The 23269-nt window shown below is 43.7% G+C and overlaps 1 protein-coding gene across 1 annotated transcript in view; it reads left to right on the forward strand.

Annotated features, from left to right (window-relative positions):
* The window catches only part of ADGRV1 (adhesion G protein-coupled receptor V1), a 574752-nt gene that overhangs the window by 333107 nt on the left and 218376 nt on the right, over nucleotides 1-23269 (forward strand). Inside the window, exons 79-82 of the mRNA XM_040419646.1 lie at nucleotides 7642-8049; nucleotides 10990-11174; nucleotides 17469-17715; nucleotides 21381-21520. Coding sequence (XP_040275580.1) covers nucleotides 7642-8049; nucleotides 10990-11174; nucleotides 17469-17715; nucleotides 21381-21520 — 980 coding nt within the window. The remainder of the gene's footprint in view (nucleotides 1-7641; nucleotides 8050-10989; nucleotides 11175-17468; nucleotides 17716-21380; nucleotides 21521-23269) is intronic.

Raw genomic sequence — 23269 nt, forward strand, 5'->3', positions numbered from 1 at the left:
AGCAGAGGAGGCAAAGCACACTTTAACCTCTTATTTTCCAGATGTAGCAGTGCTCATGTGTTTTACAATATGCATTGATAATTTATGCATCCACATATAGTCATCAGTTTGTCAATTAAATCAAACGTGAAATATAACATAAATAAAAACAGTATACATAATAAAATTAAGGTAGAGTATCAAATGTCATGATAGCAGTAGAACACCACACCAGCTATATACAAACGCATCCATGCATGGATCCATATGTGACAGTGTTCCACTGCTATATTGCTATATCTGACATAGGCTCTTTCCCTCTCCCCGCTCCCGCTAGTACTCTCAATTGCAGTGTAAAAGGTAATATGATGCAAAAAGACCATTGGTCAATAGAAATACAAGCAATTTCAAAGCTTTTGCAATAGAACAAGTGAGACTACCTAGCAGAGGAGGAGATTTTAAACGTCTAGTGAGATTGAGAGAAGCCTTCTGGATTTTCAAATTGAATACCTGGCATCCTAATGGCCTGAATATGAAAAAAGAGCTCTTGTATTTCTATTGACCAATGGTCTTTTTGCATCATATTACCTTTTACACTGCAATTGAGAGTACTAGCGGGAGCGGGGAGAGGGAAAGAGCCTATGTCAGATATAGCAATATAGCAGTGGAACACTGTCACATATGGATCCATGCATGGATGCGTTTGTATATAGCTGGTGTGGTGTTCTACTGCTATCATGACATTTGATACTCTACCTTAATTTTATTATGTATACTGTTTTTATTTATGTTATATTTCACGTTTGATTTAATTGGCAAACTGATGACTATATGTGGATGCATAAATTATCAATGCATATTGTAAAACACATGAGCACTGCTACATCTGGAAAATAAGAGGTTAAAGTGTGCTTTGCCTCCTCTGCTCCCCCGCCCTGCAGGTGGGGGGCAGTGAGTAATTACTCTACAAACCAACAAAAAACCACCAGAGATAACACAGCTCATTGTTACGACTAAGAACTATTGTTCGAAACGCGTCAAAGTTGCTACACTTGTGGGTGGATGTCCTGTCTAAACTGTCTACTGCCTGAATAAAAGACGAAGATTTTAGCTACCAAAATCGTGAGTGCTGGAATTTTGTTGTGCTTCATTTCTACAACAGATCTGCAATGGGTGAATTTACCTAAGGGTATTTTAACACGTGTTGGATACGCTGTGGATTTTATGACACACAATTGTGATGAATAGCAAATCCACACCAAAATTCATGTGTTACATGAGGATTTCTCACAGATTTTCCGTTAAAAAAAGACTAAAGTATTATAGCAGTGATACCTTTATTGGCTAACAACATAATTTTCTGGTTAGCCAATAAATACTTTTTGTCTTTTTTAAGGCAAAATCTGTGAGAAATCCTCATTTAACACCTGGATTTTGATGTGGATTTGTCTATGCAGAAACTCAACAAAATCTGAGTTGGAAAATCTGCTCTGTTTGGCCTTACCTTAAGTTACATATAATACGGTTGAAAAAAGACATGGGTCCATCAAGTTCAACCAAGGGAAGAGTGTCATGGTCTTACCTGCTTGCTGCTCTCCTTCGTTTGACATGTGCTGGCGGCCATCTTGGGTCCTGGGTTTCTTGTAGCCTTCCACCCTGCGGCTCCTCCTTCCCCTGGGAGGAGCTGGATGCCTAGCTCATATATATAGGAGGTCTGTGGCTTCAGTTCCTTGCTTGGTCCTCTTGTGTTCACATGCTTCTAAGACTGCTGCTGCTTCTGGTTCCTGATCCTGGCTTCGTCTGACTACCCTGCTGGTTCCTGATCCTGGCTTCGTCTGACTACCCTGCTGGTTCCTGATCCTGGCTTCGTCTGACTACCCTGCTGGTTCCTGATCCTGGCTTCGTCTGACTACCCTTCTGGTTCCTGACCTCTGGCTTCGCAAAGACTCTGCTCGGTTTCACCATCCGTTTGGACTTTTGCTTTACAGCTTTATTTTCAATAAAGCCTTCTATTTTCACTTATCTCTTGTTGTACGTCTGGTTCATGGTTCCGTGACATTAGGACCAAGCCATGAATTCTGACGGTACAGGGCCATCCTCGCTACCCACGCTGGTTGCCAGACTTGATCAGCAGGATCACCTGTTGGGTCGGTTCGCTGTGGCGTTGCAAACCCTGCTTGAACGCACGGCTCATTTCGCTCCCGTTGCCGATGGGTCGGTTGTCGCTCCTGGGCTCGCTCCTACTGCCGCTCCGGTTGTTGCGCCAGAGTCTACCCCGACACCTGTTGTTGCGCCTGCGGTGTTTCGGGGTATGACCGGTTCTGCCCCTCTTCCACAGCGCTTTGGGGGAGAGCCAACTCAGTGCCGAGGTTTCCTTAACCAGGTGGGCATTTATTTCGAGTTGCTGCCACATGCCTTTCCTACTGAGAGATCAAAGGTGGGCTTCTTGATCTCTCTGCTCTCGGACAAGGCCTTGGCCTGGGCCAGCCCTTTATGGGAGAACAACAATCCGGTGGTTGCCGAGTTTTCCGGTTTTGTTGCTTCTCTTCGGAAGGTATTCGATGTGCCGGCTCGTGCTGCCTCTGCTGCGAAGCTCCTTATGTCCATCAGACAGGGTTCACGATCCGTAGCTGAATACGCCATTGAGTTTCGTACCCTGGCAGCAGAGGTGGGCTGGAATAATGAGGCTCTGGTCGCGGCTTTCTCTCATGGTCTCTCGGATGCCTTGAAGGATGAGGTTGCAGCTAAGGACCTACCAGTTGAGCTCGAGTCTCTTATTTCTTTCCTGATTTTGATTGACACCAGACTCAGGGAGAGACCTTCCTTTAAGGAGAACCTGCGGAGGTCTTCTAACAGATTGGTGCCTACGTTTGCTGTCCCACCCGTGCCTCCCTCTCCTCCCACGCCTCCTGGGGATGACTTGTCTGGGGGTGAACCCATGCAGCTGGGGTTTGCTCGCCTGTCCGAGGGGGAGAGGGCACTCCGGAGACGCGAGGGCCGATGCATGTACTGTGGTCTCGGTGGGCATTTTCGGTTGGCATGTCCGAAACGTCCGGGAAACGCTCGTACCCTGAGATCCTGTCGGGGGCAGATCTTGGGTGGAGTCTCCTCGTCCCCGGTTTCCCGTGTTGACAAACCACTGATCACTGTTGTCCTCTCCTGGGTCGGGGGCTCGGTGACGACCCAGGCGTTGGTGGACTCTGGTGCTGGTGGTTTGTTCATTGATAATGTGTTCGCTGCCGCCAATTCCATTCCTCTGCAGGCTCGAGGTTCCCCACTGGCTCTTGAGGCGATAGACGGCAGACCCCTTCTGCCGCCACACGTGACTCATGAGACCCTTCCAGTGGGGATAGCCATTGGTGCCGTTCACAGAGAGTCGGTCTGCCTCCAGGTTATTTCGTCTCCACACTACTCGGTGGTCTTGGGGTACCCCTGGCTCCAGAAGCATAATCCGACTTTCGATTGGAGATCGGTCGAGATCCTCTCGTGGTCACCGCAGTGTGGGGCTAGTTGCATCCATGGGTCTGTCAAGTTGCTGTGTACTTCCTCGGACTCTCTGTTGCCTCCTGAATACGAGGAGTACCGGGATGTATTCGATAAGGTGCGCGCGGTTGCCCTACCTCCGCACCGCCCATACGATTGTGCCATAGAGTTACAATCTGGTGCCGTTCCTCCTCGTGGCAAAGTCTATCCACTGTCGGTAGCGGAGAATGAGGCCATGGAGGAGTACGTGAGGGAGGCGCTTTCACGCGGACACATTCGCAAATCTTCGTCCCCGGCAGGGGCTGGATTTTTCTTTGTGAAAAAGAAGGGCGGTGAGTTGAGGCCTTGCATCGATTACAGGGGTCTCAATCGCATCACGATCAAGAACGCTTACCCGATACCCTTGATTTCCGAGCTGTTCGATCGCCTTAAAGGGGCCACGGTCTTTACCAAACTCGACCTGAGGGCGGCATATAACCTGGTAAGGATCAAGGCGGGCGATGAGTGGAAGACCGCGTTTAACACCAGGACCGGTCATTACGAATCCTTGGTTATGCCCTTTGGGTTGTGCAATGCGCCCGCAGTCTTTCAGGAATTCATCAACGATGTTTTCCGTGACCTGTTGCAGCAGTGTGTGGTAGTCTATTTGGATGACATCTTGGTATATTCTGAATCCATGGAGGCCCACATTCTGGATGTCAGACGAGTGTTGCAACGGTTACGAGAGAACAAGCTGTTCGGTAAGCTTGAGAAATGCGAATTTCACCGATCCCAGGTAACCTTCTTAGGTTACATCATTTCCGCTGAGGGGTTCTCCATGGATCCTGAGAAGGTTTCGGCTGTCTTACAGTGGCCCCAGCCCAGTGGTCTTCGTTCCCTGCAGCGCTTTTTGGGCTTCGCCAATTATTATCGGAAGTTCATCAGGGACTTTTCCATGCTGGCCAAGCCTCTCACGGATCTGACCAGGAAGGGCAGTAATTCCCAGGTCTGGCCGCTCGAGGCCATCCGAGCTTTTGAGGCCCTAAAGTCCGCCTTTGTGACGGCTCCGATTCTGTCGCATCCCAACCCTGGGTTGCCCTTTGTCCTCGAGGTGGACGCGTCTGAGACGGGAGTAGGCGCCCTTCTGTCTCAGCGTAGAACACCAGAGGGTCCTCTGCTTCCTTGTGGGTTTTACTCCCGGAAACTGTCTTCCGCGGAGTGCAACTATCAGATTGGTGACAGGGAGTTATTGGCCATCGTGCAGGCCCTTAAAGAATGGAGGCACTTGCTCGAGGGTTCGGTGGTTCCGGTTCTCATCCTGACGGACCACAAGAATCTGACCTACCTTTCTGAGGCCAAGAGATTGACACCACGTCAGGCCAGATGGGCTCTGTTCTTGTCACGTTTTAATTACGTGGTCTCCTACCTACCCGGTTCCAAGAACATCAGGGCGGATGCCTTATCACGGCAGTACTCCGAGCTGTCCAGGGAGGAGTCGATTCCGACTTCGGTCATACCTCCGAATCAGATCCTGGCCGCCATTCGCACCAGCCTGACCTCTCCCCTGGGTGAGCAGATTTTGGCGGCTCAATCTGGTGCTCCCTCTGGGAGACCCAACGGCAGATGTTTTGTGCCTGAGGAGTTGCGCACTCGGTTGTTGCGAACCTACCATAACTCCAAGACCGCGGGGCATCCTGGAAAGAATCAGCTGTCCTGGGCTGTTTCACGTCTGTTCTGGTGGCCTTCCCTACGTTCCGACATCGCCGCATATGTAGCGGCATGCTCCGTTTGTGCCCAGAGTAAGTCCCCTCGGCACCTTCCGTTGGGCCTTCTGCAACCCATAGCCACCGGGGAGCGCCCATGGTCACACCTGGGGATGGATTTCATTGTGGACCTCCCTGCATCCCGAGGCCATACGGTCATTCTCATGATTGTGGATCGGTTTTCCAAAATGTGCCACTGTGTTCCTCTCAAGAAGTTACCCTCTGCACAAGAGTTGGCCACGATTTTTGCCAGGGAGGTCTTCCGGTTGCACGGTTTGCCTAAGGAGATTGTGTCGGATCGGGGGAGTCAGTTTGTGTCCAGGTTCTGGCGCGCCTTTTGCTCCCAGTTGGGGATTCATCTCTCCTTCTCCTCGGCCTACCACCCTCAGTCCAATGGGGCCGCAGAACGATCCAATCAGGCCTTGGAGCAATTCCTTCGTTGCTATGTCTCCGATCACCAAGACAATTGGGTTGACCTCCTGCCTTGGGCTGAGTTTGCCAGGAACACGGCGGTGAACTCTTCCTCTGGGACGTCTCCCTTCATGGCCAATTATGGGTTCCAACCTGCCGTGTTACCGGAGGTATTCTCTCCCCAGGATATTCCGGCTGTGGAGGATCACCTTTCCGTCCTACGTGCTTCTTGGGTACAGATCCAGAAGTCCCTTGAGGTCTCTGCGCAGCGCCAGAGATTCCAGGCTGATCGCAGACGAGCGCCTGCTCCTTCCTACCAGGTCGGAGACCGTGTATGGTTGTCCACCCGCAACCTCAACCTTCGAGTGCCCACTCCCAAGCTGGCGCCTCGCTTTGTTGGTCCCTTCCGAGTGCTTCGCAGGGTAAACCCGGTAGCCTATGCCCTTGCGCTTCCTCCTGGCATGCGGATCTCCAACGTGTTTCATGTCTCCCTGTTGAAGCCACTGGTGTGTAATCGTTTCACTTCCTCGGTTCCTCGGCCTCGTCCGGTCCAAGTGGGCAATCGTGAGGAATATGAGGTGAGCAATATCCTGGACTCACGCCTGGTCCGCGGTCGGTTGCAGTTTTTGGTCCATTGGCGTGGTTATGGTCCAGAGGAGCGTTCCTGGGTTCCCTCCGCAGATGTCCATGCTCCTGCCTTGCTCCGAGCCTTCCACGCACGCTTCCCTCAGAAACCGTTTTGTGCTCCGCGGAGGAGGGGCCCTTGAGGGGGAGGTACTGTCATGGTCTTACCTGCTTGCTGCTCTCCTTCGTTTGACATGTGCTGGCGGCCATCTTGGGTCCTGGGTTTCTTGTAGCCTTCCACCCTGCGGCTCCTCCTTCCCCTGGGAGGAGCTGGATGCCTAGCTCATATATATAGGAGGTCTGTGGCTTCAGTTCCTTGCTTGGTCCTCTTGTGTTCACATGCTTCTAAGACTGCTGCTGCTTCTGGTTCCTGATCCTGGCTTCGTCTGACTACCCTGCTGGTTCCTGATCCTGGCTTCGTCTGACTACCCTGCTGGTTCCTGATCCTGGCTTCGTCTGACTACCCTGCTGGTTCCTGATCCTGGCTTCGTCTGACTACCCTTCTGGTTCCTGACCTCTGGCTTCGCAAAGACTCTGCTCGGTTTCACCATCCGTTTGGACTTTTGCTTTACAGCTTTATTTTCAATAAAGCCTTCTATTTTCACTTATCTCTTGTTGTACGTCTGGTTCATGGTTCCGTGACAAAGAGAGGGAGTGTGAATTTTAGGAAGGAGAATGAGACCCAGACTTTTTACACATTTACAGTACATAAGCATTAATCTTATTTAGTTCTAAGAATTTATCTAAGGCTTTTTTTTAAACTGTCCACTGTTTCCACTGTGATCACGTCCTGAGGTAGACTATTCCACGGATTCACAGTTCTTATGGTGAAGAAGCCTTGACGCCTCTGGAGACTGAACTTTTTCTTCTCCAGACGTAGGCAGTGCCCCTTGTTTTTTTAGGTGATTTTACGTAGAAAAGCTTTTCACTATATTTTTTGTATGACCCATTTATATTTTTGTACAAGTTAACGAGGTTCCTCCTTAGATGTCTCTTCTCAATACTAAATAAATTTTTGTCTTTAATCATAACCCTCCATGCCTCTTATCTGTTTAGCTATTCTCCTTTGTACTTTTCCCAACTCCAGGGCATCCTTTCTATGGACTGTGCACAAAACTCACCTGCATATTCTAGATCAGGCCTTACCAGAGCTTTGCAATGTGGTAATATTACATCCCTGTCCCACAAAACAATATCATGCTTGCTTTAAAAGCCACTGATTGACATTCCATGCTCTTATTTTGTCTATGATCTACAAGTACACCCAAATCTTTCTTTACAAGGGTCTTTCCTAATGTTGCTATTTCTACACAGAAAATGAGAGTCACTTAGGATAGTAAATATAGCTAGGTGTAAATGAAAATGATATCTAACAATATGATATTTATTTGTGTTTCTTAAGGAACTGAAAAAGTCTGCAGTGGTTGGACATACAGTGATTTATCCGGCTGTTGCAGGACAGGATTTTTTAAGCTCAGAAGGCAAACTTACCTTTGGACCAGGACAAAAAAATATTGTTCTGGATATCACCCTAACACCAGAAACTGCATCACTCAATCCTTATCCAAAGCGGTTTCAGGTCCTACTTCTCAATCCCACAGGAGGTGCCAAAATAGATAAGGAATATGGGACTGCCAACATCACCATCTTGTCAGACTCTTCTTCTCAGTCTACCTGGGGGTTACTTGACCAACTCTATCAACCCTATGATGAAGCTGTTGTAAACAGGGTTCTCCAGACCCTCAACAATAAGGCAGGTGCTGAATTCACACAAGAACAACTCGGTGCCACCATGAATATCCTGGAAAAGGTAAACATGCAAATGCCCAATTTTATCACAACAATTAACACTTCAGTTTTGCCTTTCATTATTCTTTGGACATATTTGTGTGTTTTTTTTTCATGTAGAGCTACATTTACATAGAACAGTCTTTTAGTTAAGGCATTTACGGGCACATTACTTATCTTTTACACTTGGACAAATGACCAGTTAAATTATTTATTTTGTAATATGTGGATGCACTAATGTAATCTCAACATTTATAAAAAAAAAATAAATTAAAAGTTAATAGCTGAGCACTCAAGAAAACTGACAACTATTTTCCTTGAGGCCTTGTAATTAGACCTATATAGTTTAGTGGGAAGACTCAGTCATCATTGGAGTACTCACCACAGAGGTAGACCATAGCCCTGCCATGGGGCCTCTGTCACGGCGGACAGGATATAAGATACACAGAAAAATAAACAAACAAGTTTCTAGGTGAGAAGCTGGGGATAAAGGTCACCTCCTAACATATCCCTACCAGCTCTCCCTATACTGCTATGCCCACGATCAGACCCTTAAGGTGGGAATACTGTGTCCTCGTGCCTGGGCTGAAAATACCCTAAAATCCCTAAAATGGTGATAGGGAAATAGAGGCAGCCTGCTCCCTCAGAACCTGGAGGGGCAGGTGTCTCTCTAACAGCCTAGACAGAAAAACCACAAGAGAACAAAAACCAACTTATCTTTTGAGCAGGAACAGCCAATCCTTCCTTCCTTGCATACACAGACCCAGACAGAAGCTATAACCCGCACGGAACACTGGGAGTGGGTGTGATTTAAACTGAAACCAACGACCCCACCCAGTGCACCTGAAGGGAGGCGGATCTAGCTTGACTCCAAAACAAAACAAAAAGCTAGACACGTGCTGCCAATCTGGCAGACCTCCGCACATAGCCTGAGCAGGGCATGACAGCCCCTTGTAAAAAGGGAGCTCCACATTAAAGATGTTGTCTCACTTCAGTAAATGGCATTTATCATGTAGACAAAGTCGATACACTTACTAATATATTGTGATTGTCCATATTGCCTCCTTTTCTGGCTTGATTTATTTTTGCTCATTTTGCCTCTATGGAGGCCGGGACAATGGGAGTGCAAGTAGGCCAGAACTTTTTCCTACAATGTGCAAGCACGGCCACCACTGCTGGATTGCAGGGTGGTCGTAACCCCTGGATACAAGCAGTGTATAATGTGATGGAAAAATGAATCAAGCCAGCAAAGGAAGCAATATTGACAATCACAATACATTAGTAAGTGCCTTGTATTAACTCTGTCTACGTGATACAGTAAATGCCATTTGCTGAAGTGAGACAACCTCTTTAAGTCCTTCTCCAGCTTCCTGACATAGAACCCTAGCATTTTTCTGCAACCACCACTATGAAGAGCTCAGCTTATAAAGATTGTTACAGTTTCTATTAAATTTAATGGTAGTAACTAGCTATAAGTGATGACTGTTGGCATTCATTTTTAATATAATTTGTGAATGGCAGCTGGTACTTACGGTTGTGTGAGGGAAATCAATGCATAGCAATGTATTTATGACAGCTACCGCCTCTTTACTTAAAAAAAAAATTGAAAAGGTCCAGCCTGGCGTTTTAAGCCTAAGTCAGATTTATTAATGGTTATTTGCATATGAATATTTAGGGCATATCCACAAGATAGGAGATCCCCAGTCTTGCAGGTGCTTTGAATGCAATGGTAGCCACGCATTAACTGTTTTTTCCAATCACTTCTATTGGAGTTCTGAAAATAGCCAAGTAAGCTTGCTTGGCTTTTTAACAGCTCTCACAGAAGTCAATGGAGAGAACTGTGCATGTTTGGTCACTTCTCCATTCACAGCAGCTATGTAATTGGTAATGTCACTGTTGTGCCATATGTGCCATATTTACTCCACTAGATGATGACTGTCTTCACTGTGTTCCATGGTATATCTAATGCCTTGGAAATTCTTTTGTACCCTTCTCCGGACTGATACCTTTTAACAATGAGATCCCTCTGATGCTTTGGAAGCTCTCTGTGGACCATGGCTTTTGCTGTGGGATGCGACTAAGAAAATTTTAGGAAAGACCAACTAGAGCAGCTGAACTTTATTTGGGGTTAATCAGAGGCACTTTAAATGATGGCAGGTGTATGCTGACTCCTATTTAACAGGATTTTGCATGTGATTGCTTAATTCTGAACACAGCTACATTCCCAGTTATAAGAGGGTGTGCACACTTATGCAACCACATTATTTTAGTTTTCAGTTTGTTTTTACAGTTTATAGGTCACATTAAAGGCGGAAAAAGTTCTGAAATGATTTATCTTTGTCTCATTTTTTTACAGCACAGAAGCCTGACATTTTAACAGGGGTGTGTAGAATTTTTATATCCACCGTACGTTCCTGTTAGGCCTCATGCACATGACCATATTTTCCGCTTTTTTGTGGATTCGAACCCGTTGATTGTGATGAGGCTGCAAAAGACAACACACTGTCCATTTGTAAATTCCGCAAAAAAGATAGACTGTGTCCTATTCTTGTCTGCTTTTATGTGGGCAAGCATAGAACATTCCTGCAGGGGTAAAAAAAAAAATGGCATCATGCGCATGGCCGGGATCTTTGTCTTGTGGATATGCTTTTTGTGGAGCCCAAAACGCACATGGTGGTATGCATGAGGCTTTACACTGAAACTAAGCTCAGCCCAGACAGGTTAGAAAACAGTGGTTGGAAGTAATGCAGCATGGCAACTAGCTAACAACATACATATATAATGTTTTTATGCATTTTATATCATTATCTTCAACCCTTAATCCATGAAGGATTCCAGATTTATTTAATAACCCGCTTTACCTAGGTAATCTCATGGTTGTGAGGGTCAGATGACTTGAATTCTTGTGTTTCCACCTGAGCAGTAGATTGAATAAAATGTTAATATTTTTGTGATCTGGCAGGTAGCAAGTGATGGAGAAATACAAGTTCTAAGTGAAGAGAGCCGCATTCTGTTTTATGATATACTCTGTAGTCTTGTTCATCCAGACCGTTCGGACACACGTGGATATAGCCCATTGATTGAAGTTGCTGAAGATTATTCCTTCTCCCTCCTTACTGGAGTCACCTGTGGGTCCCCGAGCATAAGGTAACAATGATATCAGGAAGATGTGAGAAGAAATATATTGTCCTGGCTGGTTGTATGGAAAGACAGAATCAATGCAGGCCTAGGAGCAGAGTACAAGGCGTGTTTCTGCTCTACTTAGCATATCCCATACTGTGAGACTTGTTACCGTACCTTTTTATACTATATACGCCTACACAAAAAAAGGCTGAGTCTACAGGGCCTTATATAGAAAATATACCTTTATTAAATATAAAAAAAACAGAAGCAAAGACAAAAAATACATCAATGTGGTGCGGTATACACCTGAGGAGGACTCATGGTAGTATAATTATCACAGGATAATGTAAATATATTCATCACAAGGAGGGGAAACAAGTATCAGGCATAAAAAAATATATAAATAAACATCCCTGACCCACAAAAAAAGGGGAAACATAGGGAAATATATAAGGGCAAGTGCATTATACTGGTAAAAAGTTCCACACCAAACATCCTACATGAGAATAAGGAATGTAACATTCACATACCCATAAGAAGAAGTCACCTCATGAGAACCGCACACCCCGACGCGCGTTTCAGAAACACCTTCATCTGGTTGTGCGATTCGCTTAGAAAGGGCAACACATTTAAATACCAAGCCCACCAATCAAATAACAGTGATTAGTTACCCATATCAGATCCACATGTGGGAGATATAAATGTAAACAGTCATGCACCTGTGTGCAACCGCCAAACCTGTTCAAACAGGTGCATGGCTGTTTATATATAGGGGTGGTTATGTGGTGCCCGACAGCATAAAATCTAATTTGATACAAGTTAGCGAGAACAATTTAGAGTCAGTTTGGGTTACCTTGCAGCTTGATAATCATAAGGTAACTTGTGTAGGTGTGATATATAGACCACCTAGCCAAGTCAAAGAATTAGATGATCTACTAGTTGAGGAAATGGCTAAAATGACATTGAAGGGGGAAGTTATCATTATGGGAGACTTCAATCTTCCTGATGTAAACTGGAAAACCAAAATAGCTAGTTCTGCCAGGAGTACAGATATTCTAAATTCCCTACTGGGATTATCTCTACAGCAAGTAGTTGAGGAGCCAACCCGGAAGGAGGCCATTTTAGATTTAGTATTCACAAATGGGAATTTGGTATATGATATTACTGTAGGGGAAAGCTTGGGATCTAGTGATCACCAGTCAGTGTGGTTTACTATAAGCACAGTGACTGAGTCACACCACACAAAAACAAAAGTTTTAGATTTTAGAAAAACTGACTTTTCTAAAATTAGATTAGTGGTATACGAGTCCCTATCAGATTGGAACAGTTTCATTGGAGTCCAGGAGAAATGGGACTACTTAAAAGAGGCACTATTGAAAGCAACAGAAAATTGCTGGATGACAGGCTAATTTACAAGATTAGGCAGAGAGAGGCCAAACAAGTTATAAGAGCTTCTAAAGCACAGGCAGAAGAGAAATTAGCTCAGTCAGGGAAAAAAGGCGATAAGGCATTCTTCAGATACATAAATGAAAAAAGGAAACTAAAACAAGGAATTACAAAATTAAAAACAAAAGAAGGAAGGTATATGGAAAAAGATAAAGAACTAGCTGACTGCCTCAATGAATACTTCTGTTCAGTCTTTACGAAGGAAAATAAAGGAAATGGACCTCAGTTAGGAAAGAAGACTAATGAATCTTTTGATGCATATGTCTTTACAGAGGAAGAGGTCCTAAGTCAGCTGTCTAAAATCAATACAAATAAGTCACAGGGGCCTGATGGGATACACCCAAAACTATTAAAAGTGCTCAGCGGTGAACTAGCAAAACCATTAACAGATTTATTTAACCAATCACTGGCAACAGGAGTCGTCCCAGAAGATTGGAAATTAGCAAATGTTGTGTCGGTTCACAAGAAAGGTAGTAGGGAGGAATCGGGCAACTATAGGCCAGTAAGCCTGACATCAATAGTGGGGAAATTAATGGAAACCATGGATTGAACGATGAAAAACAGCATGGGTTTACTTCAGGGAGATCATGTCAAACTAATCTTATTGATTTTTTTGATTGGGTGACTAAAACAATAGATGGCGGAGGTGCAGTAGACATCGCTTATCTAGACTTCAGTAAGGCTTTCGATACTGTCCCACACAGAAGGCTTATTAATAAAGTGCAGTCTTTGGGCTTGGACTCCCATATTGTTGAATGGATTAGGCAGTGGCTGAGGGACAGGCAACAGAGGGTTGTAGTCAATGGAGTATATTCAGACCAAGATCTTGTTACCAGTGGGGTACCTCAGGGATCTGTTCTGGGACCCATATTGTTTAATATCTTTATCAGCGAAATTGCAGAAGGCCTCGATGGTAAGGTGTGTCTTTTTGCTGATGACACAAAGATTTGTAACAGGGTTGATGTTCCTGGAGGGATACACCAAATGGAAAAGGATTTAGGAAAACTAGAGGAATGGTCAAAAATCTGGCAACTAAAATTTAATGTGGATAAGTGCAAAATAATGCACCTGGGGCGTAAAAACCCAAGAGCAGAATATAAAATCAGTGATACAGTCCTAACCTCAGTATCTGAGGAAAGGGATTTAGGGGTCATTATTTCAGAAGACTTAAAGGTAGGCAGACAATGTCATAGAGCAGCAGGAAATGCTAGCAGAATGCTTGGGTGTATAGGGAGAGGAATTACCAGTAGAAAGAGGGAGGTGCTCATGCCGCTCTACAGAGCACTAGTGAGACCTCATTTGGAGTATTGTGATCAGTACTGGAGACCATATCTCCAGAAGGATATTGATACTTTGGAGAGAGTTCAGAGAAGAGCTACTAAACTGGTACATGGATTGCAGGATAAAACTTACCAGGAAAGATTAAAGGACCATAACATGTATAGCTTGGAAGAAAGACGAGACAGAGGGGATATGATAGAAACTTTTAAATACATAAAGGCAATCAACAAGGTAAAAGAGGAGAGAATATTTAAAAGAAGAAAAACTGCTACAAGAGGACATAGTTTTAAATTAGAGGTGCAAAGGTTTAAAAGTAATATCAGGAAGTATTACTTTACTGAGAGAGTAGTGGATGCATGGAATAGCCTTCCTGCAGAAGTGGTAGCTGCAAATACAGTGAAGGAGTTTAAGCATGCATGGGATAGGCATAAGGCCATCCTTCATATAAGATAGGGCCAGGGGCTATCCATAGTACTCAGTATATTGGGCAGACTAGATGAGCCAAATGGTTCTTATCTGCCGACACATTCTATGTTTCTATGTTTCTATGTGGTCCATTATTGGTAGTTGGCCTTCGCTTGTTGTTGCTGTTGGTAACCTGTGTGTACTACTTTTTTATACTATCTAGGATTCCAGGACTTGTCTTAAGGTCAGGGTTTAGGTTGTAAGCATTAGGGTACGACCACACTGTCAGATTTCTGCATGCAGTTTTCGAAGCCAAAACCAATAGCGAATTCAAAAAAAGTGGAGAAGTCGTATCTGTCCTTTACACTTTCATTTTATGATCCACTCCTGGTTCTGGCTTCCAAAACTACATCAGGAAACCTGACTGTGTGCCCGTACCCTTATTCTGCTTTCAGTAGTATTTCATTCATGCACAAACATAGGAAACCTTTTAACATTTGCTTACCTTGGTATGCCAAGAATAAATTTTATCAGAAGTTTTATCCGAAATCAATTTACATCCCCACATGCAGCATGTTTGTAATTTTCCTAAATTTTAGATTCTGGCCCAGTCTCTCGGCTGCTCAAGTGACCCCGCCAGCGTTGTACTTTTTTTTCAGTACTGTTGTCACATGAATGGGTCACTTGTTTTTCGGCTTCCTTCTCCGTTGCCTTGTCAATGGAACACCAGCAATTACTTTGTACTGTGGTGCCGAAAACGCTCATGTGCAGATCAAAAACACAGTAGTTGGATCCACACATGTGTGCATGAAAGAGTAGGGCCTAACCTTTTCTGGAGTAGGTCTACTATAGCGTATGTGCCACAGACATGCCTGTCAGCTCAGCCACGGGATGTAAACAGACAACCTCTTAATTTAGCCTTATAACTTAGCCAACAAATAAGTGATGTAAAGATAGACTAGACAGTCTACAGATGCGCGAAGATTTATCATCCAGCATCAGCCAGTGTGACAGAGTTTGCGTAGGTTTAAGGGATGTTCACATATACCTTGAAAAAAAAGTATAGTATAGTATAAAATATAGTATATTGCCCTTATACATCCTGCAGAGTACAGCAAAAAGTATGTTTACGTTTAACGGATACTTTTTTTTCACAATGGAACCCTATGGTGAAGGATGCAACTGTATAGTATCCATTGGAGGCATCCGTTTAACATATATGTCATGTGTATAAGTTAAATGCAGGACAAAAACATTATGTGAACACAGGCTAAGACTGTCTAGTAGTAACTATTAAACAGTTTGTAAATTTGCCCCATTGTGTCTTTAGTATGGAGCAATACCGAACTCCATGTGTAGTTCCTCAGGCTCCACGGTAATGTGCTTGTGGGTACCACAAATGATGTGGTAAAATGAAATGTTAAGATCCAATGTGACTGTAAAAGGACACACTACAGTGGCATGCAGAATTTTGAGCACCCCTTATCAAAATGACTATTAATGTGAACAATTAAGCAAGTTGAAGATGTAATGATCTTCAAAATGCATTAAGTTAAAGATGAAAACCCACACCCACAAAGCAGGAGAAGGCTATAAGAATATAGCAAAGCTTTTTCAGGTTGCCATTTCCTCATTTTGAAATGTAATCAAGAAATGACAGTTAACAGGAACAGTGGAGGTTAAGAGAAGGTCTGGAAGACCAAGAAAAATTTCAGAGACAGCTGCTGGTAGGATTGGTAGAAACGCAACTCAGAAACACCTCTTGACTGCAAAAGACCTTCAGGAAGGCCCTGGAATTGTGATACATTGTCTGACTCTTCAGTGACACCTGTACAAACTAGTCTTCAGGGAAGAGTCATCAGAAGAAAATCTCTCATGTGTCCTCACCACAAAATTCAGTGTCAGAAGTTTGCAAAAGAACATCTAAACAAGTCCTGTGGACCGATGAGAATAAAATAGAACTCTATGGCCACAATAGGCAAAGGTACAGTGTGTTTGGAGAAAAAACGGCACAGAATTACATGAAAAGAACACCTCTCTAACCATTAAGCATGGGGGTGGATGAATCATGCTAGGGGTTGTGTTGCAGCCAATGGCATGGGGAACATTTCACGAGTAAAAGGAAGAATGGATTCATGAAATTCCAGCAAATTCTAGAAGCAAACATAGCACCAATTGTAAAAAACCTGAAGTTAAAAAGAGCATGGCTTCTACAAATAGATAATGATCCTCAACACAACTCAGAATTAACAATTCTCACGCTGAAGGTTTTACCATTGCCCTCACAGTCCCCTGATCTAAGCATCATTGGAAATCTGTGGATAGACCTCAAAAGAGCAGTGCATGCAAGACTTCCCAGGAATCTCACAGAACTGGAAGATTTTTGCAAGAAGGAATGGATGAAAATCGCTCAAGCAAGAATTGAAAGACTTGGGTGGCTACAAAAAGTAATTACAGACTGTGATACTTGCCAAAGGGGGTGCTACTGGGTACTAACCATGCAGAGTGCATACTTATGCTTTGGGCCCTTTTCCTTTTTTGTTATTTTGAAAATGCAAGAGATGAAAATAAAAAATAGTTTTTGTTTAAAATACAAAATAAATGTGTCACCTTTAACTTTATGCCTTTTGGAGATCAGTTCATCTTCAATATGCGTAACTGTTCACAGTAACAGTCGTTTTGACCAGGGGTGCCTAAACTTTTCCATGCCAGTAAATACACTATTCTCTTTTGGATTACAATCCTTCACCTATTTTTTTGTTCCATGTACTGTATCAAAATCTGGCCATAAACCTGAGATTTGATTCTGCCAACATATACACAAATGACCGGATATCTGACTATACTTTTGGCGGATAACATTAGAGACCTTCTATCCTATCAAAGATTACCAGATGCAATAAAAAAAAACAAAAATAAAAAAAAATAAAACATTTGTCATGTTCCATCAGCTGTGTATTAGTTTGGATGTACCACGAATGCCCGGATGTAGTTGAAATGTACTAATGTATAAACAGCATATTTGCCAATTAATGGTCATTTACATGAAAGTACGGTACGTGACCAGTTAATGTGTGACAAATGAGAAAATGCTGGTAATACTATCATTTTACTGTATATTAGTATTCTGATACTATCTTTGATGCCACATAAAAGTGTGTAAATGTAATCTCTTTTATTTAACAGAGGGAAGACCCAGTTTGACACATGCCCCTTTATTTCTATAAGTGCCTATCATTGGTACCCACAGCAAATCAATGGACACAAGTTTGATGGAAAGAATGATGATTCGATCCGGCTTCCCGAAAGGGTTTTGGCAGTATTTCCTGGGAACACAACTTCAGATGAAGGCTGTACATTCTTACAGTTTATAGAATATAGCAGCCAGCAGTGGTTTCTTACAGGAGGAGAAGAAAGTGCATTAAATAACAAGGTAACATATGTAGCTATAGGAGAAGTCTTCCATCCCTTCCCCCTGATGTGCCCATGGCAGGAGCCTGTGATGCTTTGCCTGTTTATTTTTACACTCATGTCTGATTCATTGCATTCTTCCTGGAACTGAGATGCAATGAACTTCACTGTTCCAAAAGAGCAATTAGTTACAAGCTTTATTTATAGCTATGCACCATTGACATGTCTGGTAAATATGTGTGTACACCATGCTGTCTAAGAGAACAAATGCAAAAATGATATGTGTTGTGGAGATTGAAGAAAGATCCATCTTCGTGATAGCTCTAGCGATTCTGTCCCGAAGAATATGAAACACTCACCACACAGTTATTTTCAGTATGGAGAATGGGATGGCTGGGAGGTGGCTTGGTACCATTTAAAATGTAAACTTTACAATATATTACTTATGTGCTGAGATATGATCCCTGGAAACTTAAGAGAGTTTTCTGGGACTGTAATATGGATGTCCTGTCCTTAGTATAGGTCATCCTGATCAGAGGGTCGGACTGAACCTTGGGTTGAACTTGCCACCTTTCCCAATAAAAAATACCAGCCAAGTTTACACGGAGAAAGGGGATGTGGTTTCAGGGGAGTGGCTGGATATTATTTGGCAACAATGCCAAATGGCACTGAATGAAAGTAAAATGCACAGGGTTGTCCCCAGGCATACTGACCTAGTGCTTTGGAATACCTGTCCTGCAAGGTCAAGGGACTCCTAAGCCATATATGGAGTCAGAGAAGGGACTCCTAAGCCATATATAGAATAAGAGCAGGGACCCCTAAGAATATATGGAGTCAGAGCAGGGACTCCTAAGCCATATATGAAGTCCGAGCAGGGACCCCTAAGCCATATATGGAATCAGAGCAGGGACCCCTAAGCATATATGGAGTCAGAGCAGGGACCCCTAAGCATATATGGAGTCAGAGCAGGGACCCCTAAGCATATATGGAGTCAGAGCAGGGACTCCTAAGCCATATATAGAGTCAAAGCAGGGACTCCTAAGCCATATATGGAGTCAGAGCAGGGACTCCTAAGCCATATATGGAGTCACAGCAGGGACTCCTAAGCCATATATGGAGTCAGAGCAGGGGCTCCCAAGCAGCGCAGAAAAAAGTCAATGAGCTGCTAAAAAAAATACTGTCAGTTTGAGCAAAATAACCCCTATGCCGGTGGAATACTGGCCAGGTGGCAACCCTACCTGTACCCATACCGATCAGCTATTAACTGTAAATAACTCATGAAAGAATAAAGTTACGTTAAAACCAAGCACACCATTGTTTTTCGTGTGAAGTTCCCAATAAGTTTGATGTGTCACATGACCCTCTTCCTATTGAAAAAACAAAAGTTGGATTCAAAATGGCCAACTTCAAAATGGCCGCCATGGTCACCACCCATCTTGAAAAGTTTCCCCCCTCACATATACTAATGTGCCACAAACAGGAAGTTAATATCACCAACCATTCCCATTTTATTAAGGTGTATCCATATAAATGGCCCACCCTGTATATTACTCATCCGGCTTATCAAACCCCTCTTCGGTTACATAGAGCTGGTGACATACCTACTCCTCAGTGCCATAGATGTGCTGCTATGGATGTGCCTTTCTGACATCTTGTAAGGGCTTGCCCATTATTAGTCATCCTTTGGAAGGAGGTTATAGCAACTATAATGGCCATATTACCCATTCATATCATCCTAGACCCCAAATTATTTCCCTTTGGCTTTGCGTATGATGTGGAAAATGACCCCGTTCATCAATTTATCTTCCTTTGGGAGTCACTCTTTATGGGGTGTAAGGCTATTGCACAGAGATGGATGGCTCCATCTTCATCCACTAAAATGCAACGGATGCAACTTATTAATGATATGTTGTCCTATGAGAGGCTGGTCTATCATCATCGTCAATGCCCAGAAAAGTTTGAGAAGATCTGGGCCCCACGCTGTTGTGCTCACTGCACTGCACTGATGATGCTACGGGAGGTTAAAGACTTTTATCCACTATCTAATGTTGTTTTTAGTGACTTAGACGATGCCATTTGGATAACACTTTTCTTCCTTTATTGGTTTTCCTCTTCTTGTTGTTAATCTGTTTTGTTAACTAATTGTTCTTCATCTCTTGCTATTGCATGTGATGTAACATGCTTTGTTATGAAACTTTTTTTGAAATTGAATAAAAATAAAATCTGCATAAAATATAAACTAGAGAGTTACGGTTACTATTCAACATATATAGCTTTGTGTTTTAAGCGGCTTCTCCAAGACTGAGAACAGCAGTCTGAAGGGGTTAAAAAAAAGACACCTTGTCAATGGCAATCCAGTCCTAGCACTAAGCTCCCTTCTTCTCTGTTACCAGTTCCTGGCTAGACTGGAAATATGATATGAATTGTACACACGCGTCCCCACTGTCTGCCAATCCGTGGCCTCAGAGTTGGCAGTGGTCACCTGCCTGCACACATCTATGATTAGTCTGCATTGGTGATGTGCGGGTAAATGAAATGCCACACTTCTCCTCTGCTGCTGGACTGGGTACTTGGCACTGGAACCAGAGTGTCAGTGACAGGGGAGTATTTTTTTAATTTATTTTTAACCCTTGCAGCTTGGCCTTATGAAAAGAGCTTCCTGGTCTAGTAGAAGCCATTTAAAGGTTTGTCCAAGAAAATATCCCTGGCTTGTTAAACAAGAGCTATACATAACTAAAGTCCTGTCTAATAGAAGTCATAACAGTGGAGAACTGGTGTTTACCAGTAGATGTGATGGTTTAAGGAGTCACAAAATGGGTCCATCAGAGTCAATATCTTGGGGGTTATACAGTGAGATTAATTTCCAAGCGCTAATTACACCCCATGTCAGTCAGTTGGCAAAGGTGATTTCACACAGACCAGCAATCAGAGCAATTATTGGAAACCAGTGTTCCTAGAAGCGCTTATTCCCAATAATTGCCCTGTGTAAATGTGCCACCTGTCACCCACTGAATGACCAAATGCTATTGATCGGGTGATTGTATCATTCCTACGGCACATTAAATCATTCCTTCTGCTTATATAGTCTTTCTGACTGCTGTTGATCAGTGTTTGTGACTATATCACATCTGTCACTTACTAATATAGCCTTTGTAGAAATTCTGTGCCATTGTCTGTATGCCATAAGCTATGACCCTTTTGTTGTCCAAGTATTTTGGGCTGCCTGCACAGAAGTCCTGTCCATAAAACGGCCACTGAGAGTAAGTCACTCAGTCTCCTCCTTTCAAATAAATTGTACCTGCCGTCTGCAGCTGCACTGTTGGGGATTTAGTACAGGTGCAGTGTGTTTGATTGGATGAGGCTGAGTCATGTGTCTGGTCACATGACCCTCCATCAGCAGCTGGACAGAAGATTTGCCCAACAAGGGGGCACAGCTTCTGAAATATACTGAAGCAAACGGCATAGAATATCAACAAAGGCTATACTAGTAAGTGCCATATAGGTCAACTTAAGCCAGAAAGTGGACAACCCCTTTAATGATCAGTTTGTTCCCAATAATTGCCTGTTCAGACTGCCAATGTAAAATATATCCTTTTTTTTGCAATGGAGGATGCAATTGAATGTATTTTCAAGGCATTTTGGTTATATTTGACTAATAATTTACTGTTCTTATTTGTCTGACTGCAGATTTTATCAGTGAGTTTGAAGGTTAACAGTTCTCACCGCTTAGCCGATAGCAATGAGGTCATCTATAGAATTAATACAGCTGGTGGGCGCATCATTCCACGCATGTCACTATGTCTTCTGTGGAACCAGGCGGGAGAAAGGTACCTTTTTTAGTATCATTTAATAGACATATCTTTCATTCTCAGTACAAGAATTATTAAAAAAGTAGTTGTATCTCCCAATTTTGGAGGCATCTTTTCTCAGAACTCTGTCTTGTGCCGTATTCTTGTTATTCTTCCAAGCGAAATAATTAATAAATTAACAACAGGGTGTTACCGATTAGGGGTGTGTCTCTGTAGACCCTAAGGTTACAGCCATACATTGCAGCCGTGCCACCGTTGGGACACGTGGCCGAGTACCATGTGGCAGTACAAACCTCAGGGGGATCATATTAACTAATTAGAATTGTATCATTTTTTCGGTGTTCATTGTTAATAGCCGCAAAGTGTTAATAATGAACACCGAACAGGATATTTGGTTCTTATCAGTTAAGGCTAGTTTCACACTAGTGCTATGGTCCCCGACAGGTTGTTCCGGCAGAGAACAGCCTGCTGCAGCTGTCTGGATCCGTTGTGTGCAGCGTTTTTTGTCCGTCCGAATCCTGGCATATTTGCCAGGTAGAGATCTGATTTCTGCCAGATCCTTACATGGTTACATAGTTGTTGAGGTTGGAAAAAGACAAAAGTCCATCAAGTCCAACCTGTAATCCTGCTATATTGATCCACAGAACAAATCCCTATTATAGTCAATAGGGCCGCTAGACATTGAGGTGACATCCGGCTATGATGGTTCCAGAGAGCTCTGCCAGGCTGTTCACTAGCGGAAGTGTGAAAAAGCCTAATGTAATCCAGCGCAGCTTTGTGTGACTGCATAAGGACAGACCAATTTGACAGTGAGAATGGTAAGACTCAGTTACCAATTTATTCTTAAATTACTAGGAGCAATAACAGGGGGATGGCACAATGCATAATTCTAAGTAAAACGCCCCAGAATTGTTGTTCTATTCGTTATACAAGTATTTCCCAAAACAGACATGTCAGTAATGGTGACAGTCCCTCGGTACATGTTGTTTACACTTGATCATGTATTTTTACACACCATATAAAACCCTTGGATGCCTCTGTAGTGCAGTAATAAGGGTTTGTGACTACTGTGCATATTAGCCTTTTTTAGCCTTTTTTCCCTCTGTTTAGAGAGCCGTCCCTTGCTCGGATTTTATCCTCATTCACTCTCATGTTATCTGTTAGGCTCCACCGGTTCGAGCCTAGGCAGAGCCACACCGCCAGCGTGCTCTCCTACATCCTCTACTGCCACGCCGGCAGCCTCACCGAATGCCTCCATTGGCGCCATAAGGTCGGAGCATGAAGGGCAACCTGCCGCTCACCTCACTGAGGATATCATGCGTGCAATGTTAGAGACCCTGCGTTCCTCTATGAAAAAATACCTGATGGGATTGCTGCGGGACCTCAAACGGGATATTCAAAGTATTGGAGACCGCACAGCGCATTTAGAAACCAAGGTGGAATTCGACACTTCTCATAATTCTCTCATAGACACCTATGAGGCCATGGAGGAAGTGATTGCCAAACTCACAGCTTAACTGCATGATTTGGAGGATCGGCACCGCCGTAATAATATCAGAAAACCCGTGCTTAAGGAGCTCCTCAAAGCAGCGTTGCTGAAGGCCACCGACAGGGACCTGATTATTGATCGTATCCACAGGCTGCTGAAACCGCAAGGTCTGGATGCGTCCCTGCCTTGTGACTTAACAGCAAGCATTCATTTCTACACAATCAAGGATTCATTCCTCTGAGCCCTAAGGCTAAACCCCACACCAACAGATATGTTCA

The sequence above is a fragment of the Bufo bufo genome, chromosome 2, assembly GCF_905171765.1.
Source record: "Bufo bufo chromosome 2, aBufBuf1.1, whole genome shotgun sequence".
Lineage (NCBI taxonomy): Eukaryota > Metazoa > Chordata > Amphibia > Anura > Bufonidae > Bufo > Bufo bufo.